The 22635-nt window shown below is 45.2% G+C and overlaps 1 protein-coding gene across 19 annotated transcripts in view; it reads right to left on the bottom strand.

Annotated features, from left to right (window-relative positions):
• TENM4 (teneurin transmembrane protein 4) overlaps positions 1-22635 on the bottom strand; it is a 3006191-nt gene that overhangs the window by 63218 nt on the left and 2920338 nt on the right. For all 19 annotated transcript variants that reach the window (XM_054661572.2, XM_063784373.1, XM_063784372.1 and 16 more), the window contains 5 exons: positions 15960-16079; positions 9823-10084; positions 6892-7159; positions 3586-3729; positions 180-429 (listed from right to left, as the gene is read on the bottom strand). In XM_054661572.2, coding sequence (XP_054517547.2) covers positions 180-429; positions 3586-3729; positions 6892-7159; positions 9823-10084; positions 15960-16079 — 1044 coding nt within the window. The remainder of the gene's footprint in view (positions 1-179; positions 430-3585; positions 3730-6891; positions 7160-9822; positions 10085-15959; positions 16080-22635) is intronic.

The following is a 22635-nucleotide window of genomic DNA, read 5'->3' on the forward strand; positions in this document are numbered from 1 at the left end:
CACTGTAGTGCACTGGGGAAGCAGCACCTGCTTGAGCTGGGAGGTGAAAAGTCTCAGAGCCTGACAGGCAAGGCTCTGTCCTATCCCACTTCCCTGGGCTCAGCAGGTAATGTGGCGGGGCCCAAAGGATGGCAAAGGCATATTATTAGGAACTATGAAGAAAGCATCACCTTACATACCTCAGCTCTAGGATGTTGGTGACATTTCCAGAGGGGAAGATCCTTCTAATGTAGTTGAAATCACCCACATAGAGGCTCCCGTCAGAGCCACAGGTGAGGGCCACTGGGGCCAGGAGCTTGTTGCCGTCAGCAAGGCCGTTGCAGCTGGGGCAGGAGATGCTTCTCCGGCGCCCATTGCCCATGATGCTCCCAATGACAGGAGGCTGCTGAGACACAAACTGGTTCTCCCCATTCCCTTTGTGCAGGATGCCTGGGACAAGGAAAGAACAGAATTGCCTATGGAGCAGGAAATGGGTATCTTTTCCTGTGGTTGACCACAGAGTCACCTGATTTTGCAAGGCATGCAAGATCTCCATCAACCATTTCCAGGATCATAGCCCAAGGCTTTGCCTCACCCCCCTAATGGAACCCAGATTGTCCTAAACAAGTCATACAGATTTAATTCACTCCATAGCTCTGTAAGATAGACACTATTATTATCCCTACTGTAACAGGGGACTGTCCAGGTAACTTAACCGACCTTACCCAAAGTCACACAGAAAATAAGTGGAAGAGCTCCAGAGTCTGGGCGCTTAGCCATTCACCTACACTGCCTCTCAGGTAGGTTGTCCATATCTCATGTACCCAGTCCATAGCTCTATGACAGCATGAATTATTTATCATACTTACTTGTTTTTCTCTTTCAATTGATACCATTTCAAGGGTGGAGACTACGTCTTTTTCCTCTCTGTATCCCCAGTGCTTAGTGCAGAGCTTGACACAGAGTAGATACCAATGAATGTTTATAGAAATGAATGAGTGAAACTCACAGTCTCTTCTCATCAAAGGAGAGTCAAGAAGCGACAGGCTTTTACCTGGCTTTGTTATTAATGGGCTGATCCCAGCTCCTGTATAGATCTCTTTACTGCTTTAACTGCCCTTGGGCCTGTTTCCCCACCAACAAAACGAGGGGATTGACCTCAATGACGCAAAAGCTTCTTCCCATATCCATCCTGTTTCTTTTTAGTCTGGATCCTCCTTTTTCCTCATGCACACTTCACAGCCTCCAAACTGGATCCTCTGCTGGCTGCCTCACCTCTTCCATACTGAAGCCCAAGTGAGCTGTGCTCTTACAGATCATCAGGATCTTCTCCCAAACTGTTATCTGTTAGCTTTGTCAAAGCTGTCCTGTGTTCAATGGATAGCTTCAATTTTTACATACTCTAATCAATCATTTTTCTACCTTAAAATGTGTACTTTGTTAGGTTTTAGGAAATCCTTTCCTGAGATTTTTACAAGTACTCCACTAATTAATTAATTAATTACGTTCTTTCTTTTCTTTTTCTTTCTTTCTTTCTTTCTTGCCTACCCTCCCTCCCTCCCTCCCTTCCTTTCTCCTCTCCTCTCCTTTCCTCTCTCTTCTTTTCTTTTTTCTTTTCTTTCTTCTTTTTAATTGAGACAGGGTCTCACTCTGTTGCCCAGGCTAGGGTATAGTGGCATGTTCTTGACTTACTGTAGCCTTGAACTCCTGAGCTCAAGTGATCCCCACCTCAGCCTCCTGAGTAGCTGGGACCACAGGCATGTGCAACCACAGCCAGCTAATTTTTTAAAAACAATTATTTTAGTAGAGATGGGGTCTCACTATGTTGCCAGGCTAGTCTCAAACTCCTGGCCTCAAGCGATCCTCTCGCCTTAGCTTCCCAAAGTGCTGGGATTATAGGCATGAGCCACAGTGCTTGGCCTTTTAAATATTTTATTCCATCAATTTTAAAGTGTTATCTTTCACATTTAGATGTTTAAGAAAACATCTGAATTTATTTTATATATAGTGTGAAGTGAGGACTTAATTTATCTCTACATATTGAGCCAATTTTCCCAATACTAAGTTCTAAAACACCCATCCATTCTCCACTGATATATGATGCTATCTCTGTCATGTTCCAAGTTCTTATATACACATGGTATGTGGCAGAAACTTCTCCTTCCTATCCACCCTTTCCTTCTTTTGCAGTTACAGAATCCCTGCTATTTAGCTGGGCACGTGACTGCCTGGAACAGACCACGATCCCTGGCTCCAAGGCAGCTCCATCCACGACTAAGTTCTTGCAATGGCATGTAAGTAAAAGTGATATGGGCAGCTTCTGGGAGGTGTCCTTACAATGCAAGGGACTTGCTCTTCATCCTTGACCTCCTTCCTGCTGGCTGGAAAGTGGATGTGAAGGCTGGACCTGAAGCGGTCCCCTTGGATCATGACTTTGGAGATGAAAGCCTGAGTGGAGCACAGAGAGAGGAGCCTGGGTCTCAGACCCTGCGGCCCTGGATTATCTACCTCCAGACTTGCAGAGTGAGAAGTAAGGTGAGTGAGAAGCAAACTTTATTTCCAATTCAGTTATTTTGGCTTTTCTGAAACTTGGGGCCAAAGCTTAGTTTAATTACTCTTCCCAGGTCAGTTTCTGAATGCGTTCTATTCCATGGAATCAATTTATCTGTTCCTGTGCCAGCACCACACAGTTTTAGATAATATGGTTTTTCTAGGATAGCTTAATATCTGGTGAGTCCCTCTTCTTTGTTCTTAAAGGCTGCATTAGCTATTTACAAGTCTGTATTCTATCGTAAATTTTAGAATTAGTTTGTCAATTCCCCCTGAAAACATGCTGTGGCTCTGATGGGCATTCACTGCCTTTTTAGATCAGGCAGGTGATATCTGACATCATTACCATATTTAGCTGTCCCATCCTGACTCATGGTCAGAGTGAGTTATCTATAATACAGATCTGATGGTGCCACTTGCATGCGTTAGTCCCTGCAGAGGCTTGATATTTGCCTTGGATGAAGTTGAAAGTCCTAATCTTCTTACCCTGGGTTCCAGCTGCTCACACCCAAGTTTTGTCTTTTGCTGTTCCCTTCATGTCATCTTCTGCTTAAATCACAATGACCCTTCTCTCCAGTAACTTTCTTTTAGCCTTCAGCGCTTTGGCACATACTGTACCTTCTGCCTAATGTGTTCTCCCTACTTGATACACAGGGCTAATCCTATAGACCCTCTGAGACTCATTTCAGGAGTTCTTGCCAAAGAGACACATTGATGAACCAAGACGCTGGGTGAGGTGCTCTTCCTCTAGCCTTCATAGTGCCCTGTGCCTCCCTCTGTGATGTCAGGGTGCATATGGCACAACACTGAAACTGCCTGGTGAGTATTTGTGTCTCACAGGCATAAAGCCTTGAGGCCATTCATTTCTACATCCCCAGTGCCTAGCACAGTGACAGGCTCAGAGGAGGTATCCAAGCAATATCTGTTGACTGAGCTCTCTGACCACATAGGAGCCTATGGGATTCAAAATGTGAATTTTTTGTTTGGCAGGGCACAAGGGATATGAGACAAGGTTCCACCCCAGCCTGGTTCAAGTAATTCTATTAATCCACTTACCACTTTGAATGTTGAGGGCATGATGTTTGTCTAGGCTCCATCCTCCAAGCTTGGACGCATCAATTTCATAGCCCTGCAGCACTGCTGTTCTTTTTTCCCACAGGATTAGATCTGGGCAGGATTCATATTCATAACCCACGGAAACTGTAGGTGACAGAATGAGGCAAAATGCATAAGTGAGCAAAGCCCACTCTTTGGCCTTTAGACCTGTAGGCAAGGCCCCTGGCTTATCTTTTGTAGAAGAGGAAAAAAGGATCATATTTCTAAGTGGCAACCAGAACGATGTGAAACACTAACACAAGGTTGCTGAGCCTTAATCATTTTTTCTTTTTTTTGGAAGATCAATTTTACATTTGGGGAAAAGTTAAAATAAATGTACCAATTACTTTAAAAGGATCTAAGTGAATCCCTTCCAAGGAAATAATCTTTAGTACGTGATAGGGTTTGTTTCTGTGTTCCCAACCCAAATCTCATGTTTAATTGTAATCCCCAGTGTTGGAGGTGGGGCCTGGTGGGAGGTGATTGGATCATGGGGTGGATTCTCATGAACGGCTTGGCACCATCCTCTTGGTGCTGTTCTCATCACGGTGAGTGAGTTCTCCTGAGATCCAGATGTTTAAAAGTGTGTAGCACCTCCTCCCACCACCCCAGGTCCTGCTCCTGCCATGTAAGATGGCTGCTCCCACTTTGCCTTCTGCCATGAGTCAAAGCTCCCTGAGGCCTCCCCAGAAGCAGATGCTGCCAGGCTTCCTGTACAGCCTGCAGAACCATGAGCCAATTAAACCTCTTTTCTTATAAATTACCCTGTCTCAGGTATTTATAACAACACGAGAACGGACTAATATAGTATGGAAAATACTTTGTGCACAAAAGTCTTCACCACATTATTTAATATTGGAAAGTTAGATGTAATCTAAAGGTTCAAGAGGGGTGAGAGGGTGAGCAAACCCAAGTGCATCCACCGTAGGAATACTATGACGCCACTGGAAATCACAGTGAAGAAGAATGTGGTGACCTGGGAAATGCTTATGGAGCAATGCTCAGTTGAAAAGACTGGTTATATATGGTAATTTGCATTAAAAGAAATTACGGGTTGGGCGCGGTGGCTCATGCCTGTAATCCCAGCACTTTGGGAGGCCAAGGCGGGCGGATCACGAGGTCAGGAGATGGAGACCATCCTGGCTAACATGGTGAAACCCTGTCTCTACTAAAAATACAAAAATTAGCCGGGTGTGGTGGTGGGCGCCTGTAGTCCCAGCTACTCGGGAGGCTGAGGCAGGAGAATCGCTTGAACCCAGGAGGCAGAGGTTGCAGTGAGCCACTGCATTCCATCCTGACGACAGAGCGAGACTCCGTCTCAAAAAAAAAAAAAAAAAAAAGAAATTACGTATGAAAAAAGAAAACTAGTTGTATTTGTTTACAGAATCACATATGACTTTTTTCTATTTTTGTCCATTTTTCAAAGTTTTATTAACGACCATGGTGTTTTTTAAATTAGGAAAAATGTTTAAAGTCATTTACAATGAATATATAGAAAAGGAATTTAGTTGGATTACTTTTAAAAAGCTGGAAGTTACTTTGAGGTTTCAAAGCTTTTGTTTCATAAATCCAGGACCCCTTAGAAGGTCATTGGGATGAAGGCTAAACATGACAGCCTCCCTGACCCTGGGTGTGTAAAAAGTCCTGTAACTGGACTATGGAAAGGAATCAGCAGAGACACGAATGCTATTTCTTCCAAGCATCTTTCTGGGCAGGCACTATTTTCCAGTGGACAATATTCTACTACATGTTCAAGACAGGAATTAACAACTGAGCAGCTCCTTAAAGTTTCTTGTAGATGCCATAAAAGACTGCCGACCATTTATGGCAACGGGGGAATGGGCTGGAAGACGTCCCTGTGACCCCTTCCCCCATGGCCTTGAGTTCCTTAAGCAGCCACTGCGGTCACTTGTGATCTTAGGAAAGTGACTGCAGCCCAGTCACTTCCCTTTTTAACTGACTGGCGGGCACTAGAAGTGCTCATTTTTTCTCAAGAGGTTATAAGGCCTCATTTTAAAAAAGATGACAGAAGTGGCTTGATCTACAGAAGGGATCATGAGCAGTGAGAGATGGCACCTTTGCTCCCACTGTGCCCTTGTTTGGTAGGATTGTATGCGAACCCATAGGAAAGATCTGGAATAAATCCAGCTCTGTTCCTTTCTAGCTGTGCATCTCACTGGGAAGTCATCTCACTTCTCTGGGCCTCAGCTTCTTAATGCAGAATTTGGGGGTGACAATTTTTGACTCACAGAGTATAAGGATTAATGGAGATACTAATGTACAGGGGCACACATTGCCCACAGTAGGTGCTCAAGCAACATTCTTTTATTTCCTTCCCACCTCTCTCCTCCTCTTCTTCTCCCCTCTTCCTCCCTCCCTTCCTTGCTTCTCCTCCCTCCCTCCCTTCCCTCTTCCCGCCTCCTTCCCTCCCTCTCTTCCTCTTCCTCCTTCCCTCCCTTCCTTCCCCACTTCCTTCCTTTCTAAAAACATTACTTCTCTGCTTCCTCATTCTGCCTTTGCTGAATCTCTACCTTTGCTGAACCTAAGGGAATGAAGTTGGAGTGGGGTTCAAGACGAGAAGGGATTTGCTGGATGGTTACTCTTAAGTGCTTGGTGGATCAGCTCCGCAGGGTTAGGCCTGCTGAGAGTCTAGCTCTGAGCCCTTCCTAGGACCTCCTCTAATCTGGAAGCAGAAATGCATACAGCCAGCCCCTGGAAGCCCAAGGGCCAAGAGAGGCTAGGACTCCAGGTGAGGCTACAGCCAACTTCTGTTTCATCTTACAAAGAGACAGCAATAACAAAAACAAAGAGATGACCTCTCTGACTGGGTAAAGAGGCCAAAAAGCATTTTTGATGGAGGAAGAATCTTAGTTACTGCACCTCAAAAAAAAAAAAATGAAAGAAACCATTTTTTAGCTCTCCTATTTTAATGGGTAAGTTCCCACAGGATGGCTGTGGGGTGGCCAGGCAATGTCTACCTGGCCCTGCCTTTGTGGCACATGACCTCTTTTAGCCCCTCACAAGCCAGCACAGCACTTTTCAGGGCCCTTTGGTTCTGTAGCCTCATTGTAATGGTCGGGTTTTCTACATTCAGGTCTTTCAGTTCACATTCTTTTAGGTCCTGGCCAGTCACGGACAGGTCTTAAAGGTCAATTAAGCCTTAGGTATTTTTGATCTGAGAAGAGGAAGGAAGGAAGCAGGAACTAGGGAGGTAGAGAGTCCTCCCTGCAAGAGCTATTCTCTGAGTCCTGCAGCCGGGAGGCTTACCAAAGGCTTCTGAAAGCCCAAACACCTTCTGGTTGTAGACGTCTGTCTTGTCCCAAATGAAATAATAGGACAGATCTGGGGCTGCAGCGAACCACTTCCTGAAGAGGCGGCCCTCCACCGCTACCATGAGGTGCACCTTCATGAGGTTGAAGGGGATGGTCGGGTGGGTGAGGCTGATCCTCAGGACAGATTTGTAGCCAGGGGTCCGGCTGCTCAGGTAGCTCAGCCTCATCTTGCAGCCAGAGATAGAGATTTCCTCCTGCAAAGCCTAGAAAGCAGAGGCAGATCACAGCAAGGGACGGTCGTCGACTCACCCAGTGGAGGGAAGATGGCGTGGCCCCATGGACTCTGGGTGTTCAGGAGGTAGAGGGAAAGGCAGAAGGAGAGAGGAGGGGAAAAAAAGAGGAGACAGTGGGAAGAAGAGGGGAAGCAGAGGGTGAAGAGAAGCAGGAGGAGGAAGGGAAAAGCATAAATGAGATGGGAGAAAGATTGGGGAGGAGTAAAACATGTCAGAGGACCTGGTATCTGGGGCCAGTTTTCATGTGGTGACCCTGCAGGAGTCACCTCACCTCGCCAAGCCTCAGCCTCCTGCTCTGTACAACAGGGATGACAGCACTCATTTCACTGCAGTTTTGAGAGGAATACATAGGATATGCATATAAAATACTTAGATCACATTGCCACTGGTTCTCAAGCTGTGTTATCCTAGAAAGCTCACAGAACCTCTGAATCTCAGTCTCCTCACTGGCTTTGTGTGAGGACTGAGAAAGGTCACATAGGTAAAGTGCCTAGCACAGAAACGCTGTCAGGTGGCATGCAGTGCTGCTGCTGCTGGTGGTGGTGCTGGCAGCAGGGATGCCATGAAGAGAGACTGCTGCGGCCAGCTGCCTAAGCAAGAAGGATGGTTTCTCTCTCAAAACTTTCCTCAATGAGATCTGTTCCAGATGACTTTCTTTTCGGGAAATTAAACAGAGACTACGAGATGTTGACCAAACAAATAATTATGCAGAGTTCAGACCACAGCCTGGCAGGACCTGTGGTTCACAGCCCCAGCTCATCCACAGAGAGAGGTTGGACTGGCTGCATGGAGCTTCTGGCCACTCTGGGCCCCAGCTCCAGTGCCAGATGGACAGAGTGGGGAAGGCTATGACCCGGGGAACGCTCAGGTCACTTAGCTACTGGGTGCAATGAGCCTAGTTCTAACTTGGAAAGTTTAAATGAATGCCAGCATGCCCAAGCAGACAGCAAAAGCAGATAACTTTATCAGCTTGATGCGCTGGGCTCTGTTTCAAGAAAGGAACATTAAATCAATTGAGGCTAATGTATCTATTCAAGGGACAATGGCTATTCTACCCTACGTTTACAGTGGATCTGGGCCTTTTTCATCCTGTCCATTTCATAGACAAGTGTGAACGTTTACCCTCACCCCATTCTCCTGAACACAGGAAATTTTAGGGATTGGGCTTAAACTAAGGCAATCTTCCTAAACTACAGCTTATAAGTTTGAGGCAAAGCAGGACTTATACCCTGGTGAGCCCCTGGCATGACTGAAGTGCCATCCTGATGCTCTCAAAAATATTTACCTTCTTTAACATACCCTTTAAAATTCATATCTCCCAGCATTTGCAAAGGTTAACCTGTGAGAGGACTGGGAAAATCCAAGAGTTTGTTTATGTGTATTTCATGAATCTGATAATAAGCAAGATTTTTGCCCTAACTGAATGTGCAGGCACCCAGCTCAGGGAGCACTGTAAAGAGGGTGTGACCTTTAACCCCTTTTGTTCCAGAGTCCCTGCTCCTGGGAAAAAAGTCTAGCTGGAGCTGAGCCAGGGTTGAGTAACAAATTACTTCTCTCCAGCAAGCTCTGTCTCCACTGACAACCATTTCATAAGAAAGGTCAGCCTGGTAGTTGAGACAGGAGACAGGCGCTGAATCTCTGAAAAGGAGGTTTCAACCTGTGAGTGCAATGAGAATTTCAAAATGATTGTATGTCCTTCTTGTTGGCTGGCATCGGAAGCCACTCAACAGGGTACGCACGGAAAGGTGTTTGCTCAGCCAGGCATGAAATATACACAAAAAATATATAAACTCCCTGCTCCACCAGCGCCCACAATCCATTAATAGGCACATTGCCTGAGTTCTCATTAGGCAGGTGAGACAACCGGGACTTCTCCTGGGCTTCTACACTGACATCTCTCCTCTTCCTCAGGCCTTCACTGCTGCCGTTAGAAACTGGGCTGGGGACAGCGAAGGAAATTCAACTGGCAGAGCTTTGTTAGGTGAAAATATCTATCTTGATTTCCATCAGATTAAAATGCATCTTTCCCAATTACTTTCTTTTAATGATAGTTAAGTAAAGCAGTTGTATGTACAGATTTGAGCCAAGGCAATCCTTAATTGGCATGAAGGCAGCGTGTGTTAAATAATCTTAATAATAATAGCTAAAATTTATTGAGTACTTACTAGGTGACAGACATTGTGCTAAGCATCTCATATACATTTTTCTCATTTAATCTTTATTATAATGCTCACTCTTCGGGATCCTTTGGCACATTCCTCTTGGTAGAACCATTTATTTTAAATAGTTTTAACAGAAATAATGACAGAGGGACACAGGAGGCTGGGGAAAAGGAAAGTAGGCAGAAGTGAACTAACCAGGAGAGTGGAAAGACAGAGAGAATTTAGTATAAACCAGAGTGTGCCAGGCAGTTCCAGGCACTCATGTGTTTTCCATGTGTAAGAGGGGTGCCCCTCATGCCCTTACACCATGCCTGCTGTGGGGTTTGGTGGCTGGATTTTGCAAAATAGGCTGATGGGACCTGACCCAAGCCCTAAAGAGGTGTTTTTTCTCTTTCCACTGTCTCTGAGATCCTCCTCCACCCCCAAAATGAAATAAAAGCATGGTGGAATGCAATTAGGAAAGCTGGGTACCTGAATTTCCGGCACAATGGGGCCTTTCTCTGCACAGGAGCTGGCGAAGGACGTCAGTGGGGATGGAGAGACGACTGGGTTGGGGCGGGCAAAATTGCTCAGGTCACAGCTGGGAATCTCATTCTCCTCATGTCTCATGATGATGGTTTCCATGACAAAGAAGCGATCCCATGGCAGCCAGAGGGTGTGCTCCTGTGTGATGAAAGGTGCCCGCTCGAACCGCAGGATGATGGAGATGCCGCCATTTGTCACCAAGTCAAAGCTGTTTGGGAGGGGAAGGTTGAGAAGGGGCGGGGAGCAGGAAGAGCAGGAACCAGGATGAGAAAGAGAGAGACAAAGAAAGGGGAGAAAATTACACCAAAGGGTCTCAGCATTTCTTGAGGGAGGCTCTAATGCCTAAATATTTGACTGCAGCTCCAAACAATGGCAGTGATTTTAGAAAGCAGTTTCTTTTTTTACCCCATAAAATGATTCACATAGAGAATTTGCTGAAATGAACCACTGCTATGGAGAGCCATTTTTCAGGATACACAAGAGCTGACAGTGGTGCTGCTGGTACTTAGGGCCTTTCAACCATGTCAGAGCTGAAGCCCAGTGAAAAGTCAGTGAATAAAGTAGGGCAAGCCTTGATCTGGGTGTTAGAACCCCAAGCCTGGTCCTGGCTCTGTCTTCAACTATTATGTGATCTTGGGTAAGTCACTTAGCCTCTTTGATCCTCATTTTTTTCATCTGTAAAATGCAAAGGCTCAAATGGATTATTCTTAAGTCTCTAAGATTCTATGACTCCACAGCAATCTTAGCTCTAATTGTGATAGATTACTCAACAAAGGCCTTTGCAATTACAAAATAGCTAAGCAGTTTAAAGATGGCTCAATTAGAAACACAGTATCTTACAAGTGAAAGGAGAACCAGAAGACCGAGTGCCAGCCTCCTAGTTGAGATGAGATCACTGTGACAGCATCTGGAGAGCTGGCAGCCCAGCCTCTGTTCATCAGCCTCTGAGGATGCTGGGGAGGTCTGAGGAGAAACCTGCCCTCCTAGTCCTAGTTCTGTCTTCAATGTGACACCAAATGGGTTTGCTCTATGATGGTCTCCAGGCCTTCCCTGATCCTAGATGACCCCCTGCTAAGCCCCTCTTGTTTCAGGCTTGTGGGGATTGTACAGGCAGAGTCTTCCTTGCCTCACCCCAGAATATCTTGTGCCCAAACAGGACCCAGCCAGAAACATACTGGCAGCTCTGTTTGGTGCTGGCATCTTAACTCCAATCACCTGCAGACAAACCTAGCAAGGCACGTTCCCATCCAAGCCTTGGCATGCACTTTTACTTTTTGAACACTGAAGAAAACTGAGTTCCTCCCTATTTGTACACCCAATGTTTCTGACACTGCCCAGCCCCACATGGAACCTGATTTGAGGGTTCTGCAGCCACATGTTTAGAAGCCAGATGGACTCAGATTATAGATAATGGGAAAAGAGGGCCACATGTGAACCAAGGTACATCACTAATCCGGCAGGCTGGGTCTGCTGAATTAAGAAGAGGGCATAGCATGGCTGCTACTTAAAGCCCTATCATGCAATAAGACATAAGACTAGGCCAGGCACGGTGGCTCACATCTGTAATCCCAGCACTTTGGGAGGCCGAGGAGGGCGGATCACCTGAGATCAGGAGTTCAAGACCAGCCTGGTCAACATGCTAAAACCCCGTCTCTACTAAAAATACAAAAGTGATGTGAACTAAAAATACAAAAGGGAGTGATGGTGGGTGCCTGTCATCCCAGCTACTCGGGAGGCTGAGGCAGGAGAATGGCTTGAACCTGGGAGGCAGAGGTTGCAGTGAGTTGAGATTGCACCACTGCACTCCAGCCTGGGTGACAGAGTGAAACCTGTCTCAAAAAAATAAAAAATAAAAAATAAAAAGATGTAAGACTAGAATTTTGTGTCCTTTCTCTTCTTAAAACAGAAAGTTGAAATCAAGTAATAGGTGAACCACTGGAGAGGAACTTAATGGTCATCTGACCTAGCCCCCCTCCCATCTGATGCATCAGTTCCTTCTATAGAACCACCATCAAGGGCTCATTCAGTTCCTACTTATGCAATTCCAGAGATGAGGAGATTGCTATATCCACAGGAGGACTGTTCTGTTTTAGGTTAGTTCTGACTGTTAGAACTTTTTTTTTTTTTTTTTTTTTTTAATTGAGTGTGGGTCCCTCTCTTTCCAGCTTCTTATTCACTGGGCCTGATGTCTGTCTCCTGGGTGACTTCAAACTAGTCCATTCCTTCTGTCACACCCTGGCTGTAGTAGGCATTTTCAAAGCCTGTCTTAATTGGCTTTGTTGGATGGAGAACTCCTAACTATCAAACTGGATAGCTCAAACTTCACCTCCCCCACACAGCCTTACCCAGTCAGAATTCCAGCTTCCTCCCTGGGTTCCACTGCCCCACACGCATGGCATTGCACTGTCATTGCTTGTTGAGCTCTCTGGCCCAGGGACATTGAGTCCTCTGTCTTTTCAGAAACTAGCCCAGTGCTTGATGCTTAAAAGTTGATGGAATAAATGCATGAGTGACAGCATCAGCTGCTCCTGAACTGACATCTACTAAACACCCTACGTCCCTTCTTACTTTGGCTGTTACTGCAGTTAAATCTAAGGTTCATCTGGGCAGTTGGTGTGAGAGACCTCAATGCAGGATCTGATCTTGACTCTGATAAATCCACCATGTGGGAATGGGCCCACTGCTGCAGCTTGCTCTTCTCTCCTCCAGAGACTGCAAGGATTCCGCATGGAACCATCCTGTCCTAGTGTCAAGTTCTGCTCTTGGTAGATGGCATCCCCAGATTTGGGGCTCCAAGCTCCAAAGCCTGACTCTTCCACCCTTTGCAGGAGCTATCACCCGTTTGCCTGTTCCTCATTCACTTAGGTGAAGTTGAGTACCACTATCATTCAATGACAGAGAAACACCTGGGGTGGGGTTTATTTTGAATCAATAATTCAGGTTTTGGCTCTCCAGGAGAATACCCATGGTTTTGGGGAAATACTCAAAGAACAATTTTTCTGTCACAGAACTGAATAGCATCTGCGCCTTGATAGAACATTTTTAACTGTCAAACAGAATTTTAGCCAGACTTATAAGCTCCCTTCATGAGAGGCTGTATGTGAGGAGGGAGGAAAGACAAACATGAAAAGGCATATTCCCAAGGCAGTGAGCAAGCAGGGGGCAGCTGGCCTTGCCAAGAGCAAGTAATGAGCTGGGGCTAGGCCCGCTCCTCTGGAGGGGAAACCCTGCTTTGGACATGAATGTGAATGTGACCCCAAAGGGAAGGCCTGGTTATCATATGAAGCCCAAACAGCGCAGGGCCATTCTGAACACTACTACTTGCTCCATGGGTGAATTATATCACCTTTCCAAGCCTCAGTTTTCTCATTTGTAAAATGAAGCTGATGATCATAATCATTTGGCAGGGTTATTGATTATACAGATGGGATAATAGATGGGAAAAGCACAGGGCCTCACACATTCCCTTGTCTTGGCTCCCACCCCTCCCCTCCCCTCCTCTCCTCTCCTTTCTTTTCTTCCTTTCCCCCTTTCTCCCTTTCCTTTCCCCTTTTCTCCCTTTGTCTCTTTTCTCTTTCTTTCTTTCTCTCTCTCTTTTTTCTTTTGAGACAGGGTTTCACTCTGTCACCCAGGCTGGAGTGCAGGAGTACAGTGGGGCAATCATGGCTCACTGAAGCCTTGACCACCCTGGGCTCAAGCAATCCTCCCACCTCTGCCTCCTGGGTTGCTGGGACTACAGGTGCATGCCACCACACCCAGCTAATTTTTGTATTTTTTTTGATAGAGACATGGTTTTGCCATGCTGCCTAGGCTGGTCTTGAACGCCCAGGCTGGTCTTGAACTCCTGTGCTCAAGTGATCCTTACGCCGTGGCCTCCCAAAGTGCTGGGATTACAGATGTGAGCCACTGCATCTGGCCCCCAATTTTTAATTCAATGAGCCTAATCTACATCTCTTGCCTGCTATTCTTTTAGTTTTTCTTCATGGCCTCTATTTTCCATTTTTTAAATGATCTCTTTGGCTAACTTCTCTGCTACTGTTTTCTGTTTGTAAGCTCCTGTTAAGGTGTGAAGTCTGGGATTTCAGCAAGTGTGTATGTGTGTGTGCACGCGCGCGCGCACGCGCATGTGAGTAGGGGTGGGGGAGCTGGATGAGGGCAAGTATCATGGTGCCTTCCTGGAAAGCGAAGAATACATGTCCCTGGACTTTCAGTCCACTTGTGCACACTGTTATTTCCAGACTATATCTCTTAGTCTTATGGTTTTTCCTAAGGTACGGGAGGTAAGAAAGAAGGTGAGTTAAGGAAGGGTGGGAGGGCAGTGATACCTGTTCACATGTAACAAACAGAGATTTTTGGATACTAAGAGAACAATTGATAACTTTCCCATACATTATGCAGTGGCTGAGTTGGGAAGAAAATTTGAGCCCCAAAATGCATTGGTAAGAATTGATCTGAAATTCAAGCTCTGTTGCAGCAATTCTGGCTACGTGATGTAATTTAGGAGGATGATGCAGGAAACAGGGCTGATATTTAGCTCCATGCTCTCAGTGGGCAGTAGAAATTGTAGAGGAAGCACAAACAGGAGGAATCAGGAAGTGTCAGAGACTGAGCTTTCCCCAAAGGCCACTGAACTTACGCCAGACTCGGTGTGTTTTATGAATCTACTCTAACCAACCACAACAGGGCATAAGGACTGACGATTTGCCATCTCACAGGAGTGACTGGCAAGTTTCATGGCAAAAGTCAGTCCTGAAAGACTCCTTTTGGATGAATGTTTCACAGCAGGTAATAATGTGGTCAGAATACCTGTTGCCTAGGAGGCTCACATCTGCCACTTTCATACAGCAGGCAGCATCCTTCATGCTGTAGTGGGAGTCTTCATGAGGGCCTTCCTGGGTGGGAAGGTGTATAGGGTAGGGAACAGTGGCCTGGCCTGGCCAGTTTATCCCTGAAGACTGGCCACTAATGTCTTCCAGCTGGGCCTGTTCCTATTCACATGGAGTGAGAGGTGGGGAGGGGGCACCCCATGCCAAGCTTGCCAACCCCATCTAAGAGGCACACATGTCTACAAACAGATGAGCCTCTACTTCATTATCACCTCAGCCGGGACATGTTCACATCTGATATTGGATTAAAGAGGTGCTAAAATCAATCAAGCTGGAGCATAATTTCCAACACAGAGTGAAAATCAACCTTATGGGCCCACGCTTAGCCAGATGGACTGCCACCACCTGGTTTTATTAAAAATAGAGGACTTGTCACCACTGACAGCCTAAATATTCCACTTTCCTCCTTTTTTCCTTTTCTCCAAAATATTCTCATTGCCTGTCCTGTCACCATCACTTACTCATTCAATAATCTGTAATTTTAACAAATAGCTAATATTTATTGTATACTTACTATGTGCCAGACACTGGAAATACAGCAATGAATCAAAGTGGGGTGGGGAACTAAGATTTGTTAACCACGTACTATGCGCCAGGTGCTTCCCCATTCACCATATCTTCTAACCCTCAAAACCAATCTGTGAGATAAACAGCATTAGGACCATTTAACAGATGAAGCCAAGACACAGAGAGGTAAGGAGAATTATCCTAGGACACACAGCAGGTGGGAGAGCTAGGGCCATTAAGGAAGCTTTATGTCATTCTGCTGATGGTTCTTGGAGGAATTCAAAGGTCAGAATTCTGTCATCACCCAAATGGCTTGCATAGATCTAAGCAGCTGCAGGATGGAAACCACATAACAGGAATGGCTGAGATTTCTCAAGCTGTCTGTTCTGCAGAAAGTGGTTCGCATGACTGTTTTATATCATAAGTCATGGAGCAGGATATGTATAAGGTACCCTCTCCTTACTCTGAGAACCAAATGAGAAGAAACTGCTAAATCTAGAGTCAAAGGGACATAGGCCAGAGTTAGGTACAAGGTCATACAATTAGTAAGTTGCAGAGCTGGGCATTTGAATTCAGGCCCTCTGAATCCAAGACCCATCCTCTTTCCACATGATCAGTCCAGCAGCAGCTATATGGCAAGACCACTAGAGCGGGACCTTCACTGTTTCTGGCTCATAGAAGGTCTCCTACCTGCCATCTTGCCTGCTGATTGTATATCCAAAGAGAGGGTTATTGACAAAACTGATGTTCACACCAACCAGGGGGGTTCCATCTGATGTCATCACTTGGCCACGAATAACACAAGCATGCCTGTGGGAAGAGAAGAGAGAATAAACATGATACACCTTTCATGGTCAGAGCCCTGGCTGGCAGGGAACCCCGAGAGGCCAGAAGCCAGAAAATCAGTCACTCAGACACATCTTGTACCCAGGGGCTCATGGTGTTCACTCAAGATGCATAATAATCTTTAAAAAATATCACCTCAGTTTAGGGCATCAAAGTGTCCTTGAGAGAATTACTATTGGCAGGTGATTCAATGATCTCACTGGGAGGTTATTTTCTAAGGATACTGTGTTATGCTGTAAGGAGATAAAGCTGATCACAGAGGGCAATATCGCCTAGTTCTGTGTGTGGATGTGTAGTTCAACGATCTGGGTTCTAATCTTGGCTCTGCCACTTCCTAGCTCTCTGAACTTCAGTAGGCATGTGCCAGTTCTTTGAGGCTTTTTTTTTTCATCCTGGTATAGGGTAAGCTCCACAAATGACAATGGCTATTACTGTTATTAACGGTCTCATTGGAAGTGAACATACAAAAAAGTGAGCAGGAGAGAAGGTACTTCCTTTCATCTGACATTCGAGACAGGAGAAGGACAGATGCTAGCATGCTCTCAGAGTGAGTTTTGGAACCTGACACCTCTCCCAATATCCCTCCTCCCACTCTTACTCTATATTTTGGACAAGAAATTACCTGCTTTTCCCAAACTTGCCAGGCAAATGTTGCTTAGTGCCTCTGTCTGTGCAACGTTCTTCCATCTGCCTAAAATGTCATTCCTGCACTCCTCTCCCAACTATCTCACCCTTGAAGAGCCAACTATTAATGACACCTCTTCCTTGAAGCCTTTCTTGGTGTCCCTAATCAGAACTAGTTCCTCTCTCCCACAAAACCTGATGCAGACACCTTGATACTCTACCAAACCATACACACTCCTCCCTTCCACTAGATCCTGAGCTCTTTGAGGGTAGGTCAAGATTTCTTTCTTTCTCCTCACAGTGCCTGGACAATGTCTAACAAATGCTAGGTTGCCATTGAAAACATGGTGGTTGAGCAAATAAATGGGACAACTAGAGATCATCTAGAATGGTGGCTTTTCAAACATTCAGAAACAGAAACGTTAGGGTAGATGACATTTTATAAGGACTCCAAAGTGGAAAACGAATGAAAAGATCTACGCTGGATGAAGTCGGGGTGGAGGCCTCCTCTCCCTTGGGGTGATTTTGAAGGCAACTCTGTGGAGTTTCCGTGTCTGCAGAAGTCAGTTGGAAGATCCCTAAGTTAGTGGAACTTTCTTATTGTATGGAAGAGGAAACTGGTTTCCAGAGAGGTTATATTATGTGCCCAAAGCTCCATAGAAAGCAGGTGATAGAGGCAGGACTTGAACCTGGGCCTCACCACTCCAGGTCCCACTCTAACCAGTCACTTGCCACTGGCCATGGGTGGAAATGAAGGCACTGGCTGGTGCAATGTCCTCAAGGATCCGCACATTGGGGAGAAAGCCCTCGCTGAAAGACAGCTGAGTCAAAAACGCAGGTGCTGCGCACCACATAACTTTCTCTATTCACCTCAGGTGAGAAGGCTTTTTCTTCTGGCCTAGGGAAGAGCAACTGACGAGGCCCATGGGCATTCATTAAAAAAAGATCTCAAATTCAGTAACTGCCGTATGAAGTACCCACACCTCTACCTTCCTAGAGTGATAAACTTTTCTCTGTTGGATGAGAAAAGCAATTAACACCAGGCTTGTAAAGCAGCTGGTCTCACTAGTGTCAGCTTGTCCTTTCTGAAGGCAAGAACAACTACCCACAATGCACCAGACTCCCCACCCCACCCCACCCTCCTCACCTCACTCCACACAATCTGGTTAATGCTAATTCAGTCAGTGGTTTCCTTCCGAGGCCCTTGGTCTAAATGCAATTACACGGCAAACAAGTTAAGCGGGTGAGGCTCAGCAAAGACTTTCAATTCTGCTCTGAAGGTCTTCCAATGTATTTATGTGAAATTATCTCTCCGCTAATGGGGAAGATTTATTCCACCGATTGTATTCAGCTGGTGCTGAGAGATGTTTTCTTTAATGGAGGACAATTGAATTTCGTATTGCTGGAACTCTGTCCTTCCAGAGAATTACTGACAGATCTCATCTCCTGACGCTGGCCACCATCCAGCCTTCTCCAGACATATGTGCCTCTGGATTCTGCCTGGACAGAAACCAGTCCTGGGGGGATGGCTTCCTTTCTGGGGCTGTCCTGGCTGCTGCCCCTAATACACATGCAGGCCAGCCTCCTCTGATTGATCTCTCTTTGGGGATTTCCTGATAATTGGGAAACATTGAATTGGCACCATTTGGCTACCATGTAGCCTCCAACTTGGCAAGCCAGAGCAGATGCAAGTTTAGCCTGGGCTCCCGTGGATTGCTTTTGGATTCTGGGGAAGATTAGGTTGACTCCCTGGACGCTGATAGGCCATAGAGGCCTTTTGCCAACACAGGCATTTGGCTCAGGAATTAAATCCTGGAGAAAAACACTTCCATCCCTGTTCTGTTTTCATGATTTTCAGTTGTCAGGAAAGCCCAGATTAACATAAAGCCTTCCTTGGAACAAAGGAGATGGGAAGTCAGCGTGGTGGGGGCCTCTGAATTGTGTCTTGTGCCACATGCATTTGTCCTGGGAGGTTTGAAAAGATGTGAGTGCTGGGCTTCCCAATGCTTGCTTTCTGCATCCATTTATTTAATGGATACTATCAGTGGGGTGCTGGCAAATGTTTAATGACCGACTTTTGAAAAAAAAAAGAAAAAGAAAAGAAAACCAGCTTCAGTTGCAGCATTTGCTCATTTCTGTGGTGTAAATACTCTCATCATGGCTGTTTTCAAGCTACCAATGAGATGCCACTGAACACAGAGGTGGGAAGAGACACACAGGAGGATGCCATTATGCGGTACTGCCACCGTGGAGACGCGACCGTCCTGAGTAACCTCAAGAGCAAACGTAACATCAAACATGGCAAAATAATTAGAAAGTAGTAAGTTTTGAGTATTTATTACCTTTGTTTTTAATGTACCTTATTTAATTTTATATAATTTAATTTTTAATAATGGCTGTGTTTAACAACCAGCTTGCAGAATTTATGAACATTTAATAATCAGTTCTTGCGAACTGGTTCAAGCTGGCTTCTGCATGCCACTGGAACACTGACCCTACACTGAGGGTTGGGCACTCGCTCAGGGCTGGAGATGTGGCTAAGAAATAGTTGCTGCTTTGAACGTAGAACTCCGCAATGGAAGACTGCCTTAACTGCCTTAGTGAAAAACCATTAACGTGGGCGCAAATCACTGTCACCAACTTGGCTTCCCAGCTAGCTCATATGATCCTCTATTACCAGTTCTCTATTTGACACGATTTGCTTCCTCATGGTCACTGTCTTGGTGTAATGGAGTTTTGGGCTGTTATTTTCTACTCGTCCTTAGAGTCTCATCTAAGCTGTCACCACCTCAGTAAGGTTGTCATCAACTTTTCCTGACACAATGAATCACCCCCTCCTTTGGGTTTTATACACCTTATAAGTATCTCTCTAATATTTGATGGTCATATGTTTATATCATTCACATTATATAGCCATCTCACATGTTTACGTGTGAGCCAGAGGAGGGCTGGACCACATCTCCAGAGAGGATAAGCATGGGATGCCGCTCTCAGAGTGTTTGTTAAGTGAAAAACAATCAAGTAACTGAAAGAGAGAAAAAGACTTGCTCGAGGTCACCCAGAAATGAATTCACTTGGCTGAGCTGACACTAAAGCTAGGTCTTCTTACTTCTGAGGCCTTAATCTTACTACTGTGTTATGTACCTGCAGTCACTAAAATTCCTTTAATTTCACAAAAAATCAGGCGCCTACTATGAGCCAGGCTCTGTGTTAGGTGCTGAGTTCCAGAAATGTATGAATTACGATCTCCACTTACTTGCTAGAGCTCACAAAAGCCAACGTGAAATGCCCCCGTGTAGTTTTCTCTGACACCAGTGAGTCAACACTTGGGTTTGGCATATGTCAGGCAGCTGGGATATAAAACAAGCAATTAGGCTAAGTGAACTCTGCCAGGAGGGAGCGCTTGTGCCAAGCCAAGGGTGGTGTCAAACATACTGGCATGAGTCCAACCACACACTCAGGGCCTGACTGAGGTGCCCTTGCCAACGCCAACAAGGGAGAAGATCTGCCTGACTGCTTCCTGAAGACAGTGACAAGGTTTGGGATCAACAGAAGAATCTGCTGGAGAGACAAAACCACTCCAAAACAAAATCAAGCAAATAAAAAGCCAATCTCAACTGCTGCTCAGGGAAAAGTGGTAGGGCTGTGGTGGCAAGAGCACTAGGCTGGGAGTCATAGTTCCCAGTTCTGACTCTGGGAACTAACTGTATGATTTTGGAGTCATCTGACCTCTCTGAACCTCCATTCTCTCATCTGTCAAATGCAGGCTGAAGTTTTTCCCAACGTGGTATAAAATAGAATTCAACATATGTTTAAGAATTTATAACTGTTTTAATCTCATACTACCCAATCCAGCTAAAGCAGCCCTACTGCACGTGGCTTCAGAGTCTTAATGGAGCTCATGCAATACTTATACTTATCACTAAATTGTTCCCTCTATCTGGAAACTTCCACCTCTCCTAGGGCATTCACCAAGCAGTATACACCACTCCTGCTCCTTCTGGGCTACTCCTCATGAACTCTGAGTGCTGTTGCTCTGCCAGGACAATCTTTTCCCCAGCAGAACATGAGCTCCATGAAGACAGGGACCAACCACATGTCCCTTACTGCTATATTCCCAGCATTGATCACGGTTGATGGTCATTTCTGAGTGGGGAAAAGAAAACCTCCTCCAAAACAGGTGTTTGCTCTGGAATTTGAATGCAGGGCACAGAGTAAGTTCTTGATAAATTATTTATGCAATGAATAAGGAGCTTATGTGCTTCTGTTACTTAAGGTGAGGGCGATGTTAGAGAACTTTGAGCTACTTGACCTTGACAGGGATATGGTTAGAGAACCTAGGGCTGGAAGGGTTGTGCCCTTTCAAGAGGCCAGCCCGCACTCTCCCTCAAGGCTTGGGTACCTTCCCCTGGAAGACTCACTTGCCTCAGTCTAGCCCTGACCCTTTGATTCTATACCCTCCTCATCTGTACCACCTGTGATCTGAAAAACTTTGAAAAAGAATGCCAGAAACAAAGTTAGATTGATTATTCAATGTATATTATACAAGCAGATAAAGGAAGGCAACGGGAGAAAAACTGCAGCTTTTATTATTTTGTGTGTGTGTTATTTTGTTATTAAGTGAAAGCAGCTACTTTGGTATTCAGGAGACGGGAATGTCATTTGGGATCTAGGTGGCAAATGATAAATCTAGCCTTTCTCTCCTTTAAAGTATTTGCTAGTCTATGCCATTATTGATTATGTAAATCACTCCTTTGCATTGTGTACTTTAAACAGGTTTTTTTGCCTGACTTGTGTAAATCCTTAAACTGTTTTCTGCTAACTTCTGCTGATTGAATGGGGATCTTTCCAGCATCTACTACAATTTATCTGAAGTCTTGTAAGAACATTACCTGGGCCCAAATGAGAAGCCTCACTTCAGAGCCTGTCAAATTACTGCCACTGAAGGTGTTTCCAGTCACAGCCTGACATTGTCCTCTCTGCAGCTCCCAAGACCATCTTTCAAGCCCAGCCACCAGGCTGATCTGTAGCTCTCTCTTCCTAGTTTTCCATCTGACGCTCTGCCTCAGTTTCTTGAACCAGCTTTTCCAGCCCAACATCTTCTGCCTATATACGTATTCTTGGGAAACCCCTGATTATGAAACATTCGAGTCAGAAGAACCCTTCCTGATCACCTCTTTCAAACTTCTTTTGGTAAAGGTGAGAAAATAAAGTTCAGACAGGGAATGGACTTGCCCATTCTTGCAGACTTGCGGGGAGCCAGGACTGAATCAAATGCAGGATTCGCCATGATAACTTGGGAGAGTCACTCCACCTCTTAAGATACTTGCAGTGTGACCGACATGTACTGAAATAATTGAGAATCCCAATTTGTCTTGGCTTCACAATTCAGGGTTCACATAATTAGAGCTGGGTTCTGGAACCATTTTTGATTGCACGCCCTTTCTGTAAACATTTTTGAGCAGGCTCCTTCAATGTACTTGCATTCATTTATAAATCACACACATGTGCTACCATCGCTGGTTCACCTTGGGAAGCGTAATATACATTTGGTGCAAGGTTTGAGGAGTATTCATATTTCAAATAGCCTTCTTGATAATTTTGACTCTTTAAGTAAACTCTGTTAAGATTGTTGATCATTTTGAATCTCTTAGTTAACTTTTTGTTCAGTCTTATGAAAATAATCATTTTTAACCTCATAGCGAGGTTGAGGAAAGTATTTAATATTAGGAGTAGAAGAAGTATCAGCTCTGCCATTTTTTTTGTTTGCTTGTACTTGCACTATTAGTATTATCTTCCATTTGTATTTACCTTGCAAGAAACCTTTAAAGCCAGTTTACCATTTTATGAGTAAGTTTAGTTAACACTAGATTTTATACAGATACACACGCATACA

This window comes from Pan troglodytes, chromosome 9 (assembly GCF_028858775.2).
Source record: "Pan troglodytes isolate AG18354 chromosome 9, NHGRI_mPanTro3-v2.0_pri, whole genome shotgun sequence".
NCBI classification, from domain to species: domain Eukaryota; kingdom Metazoa; phylum Chordata; class Mammalia; order Primates; family Hominidae; genus Pan; species Pan troglodytes.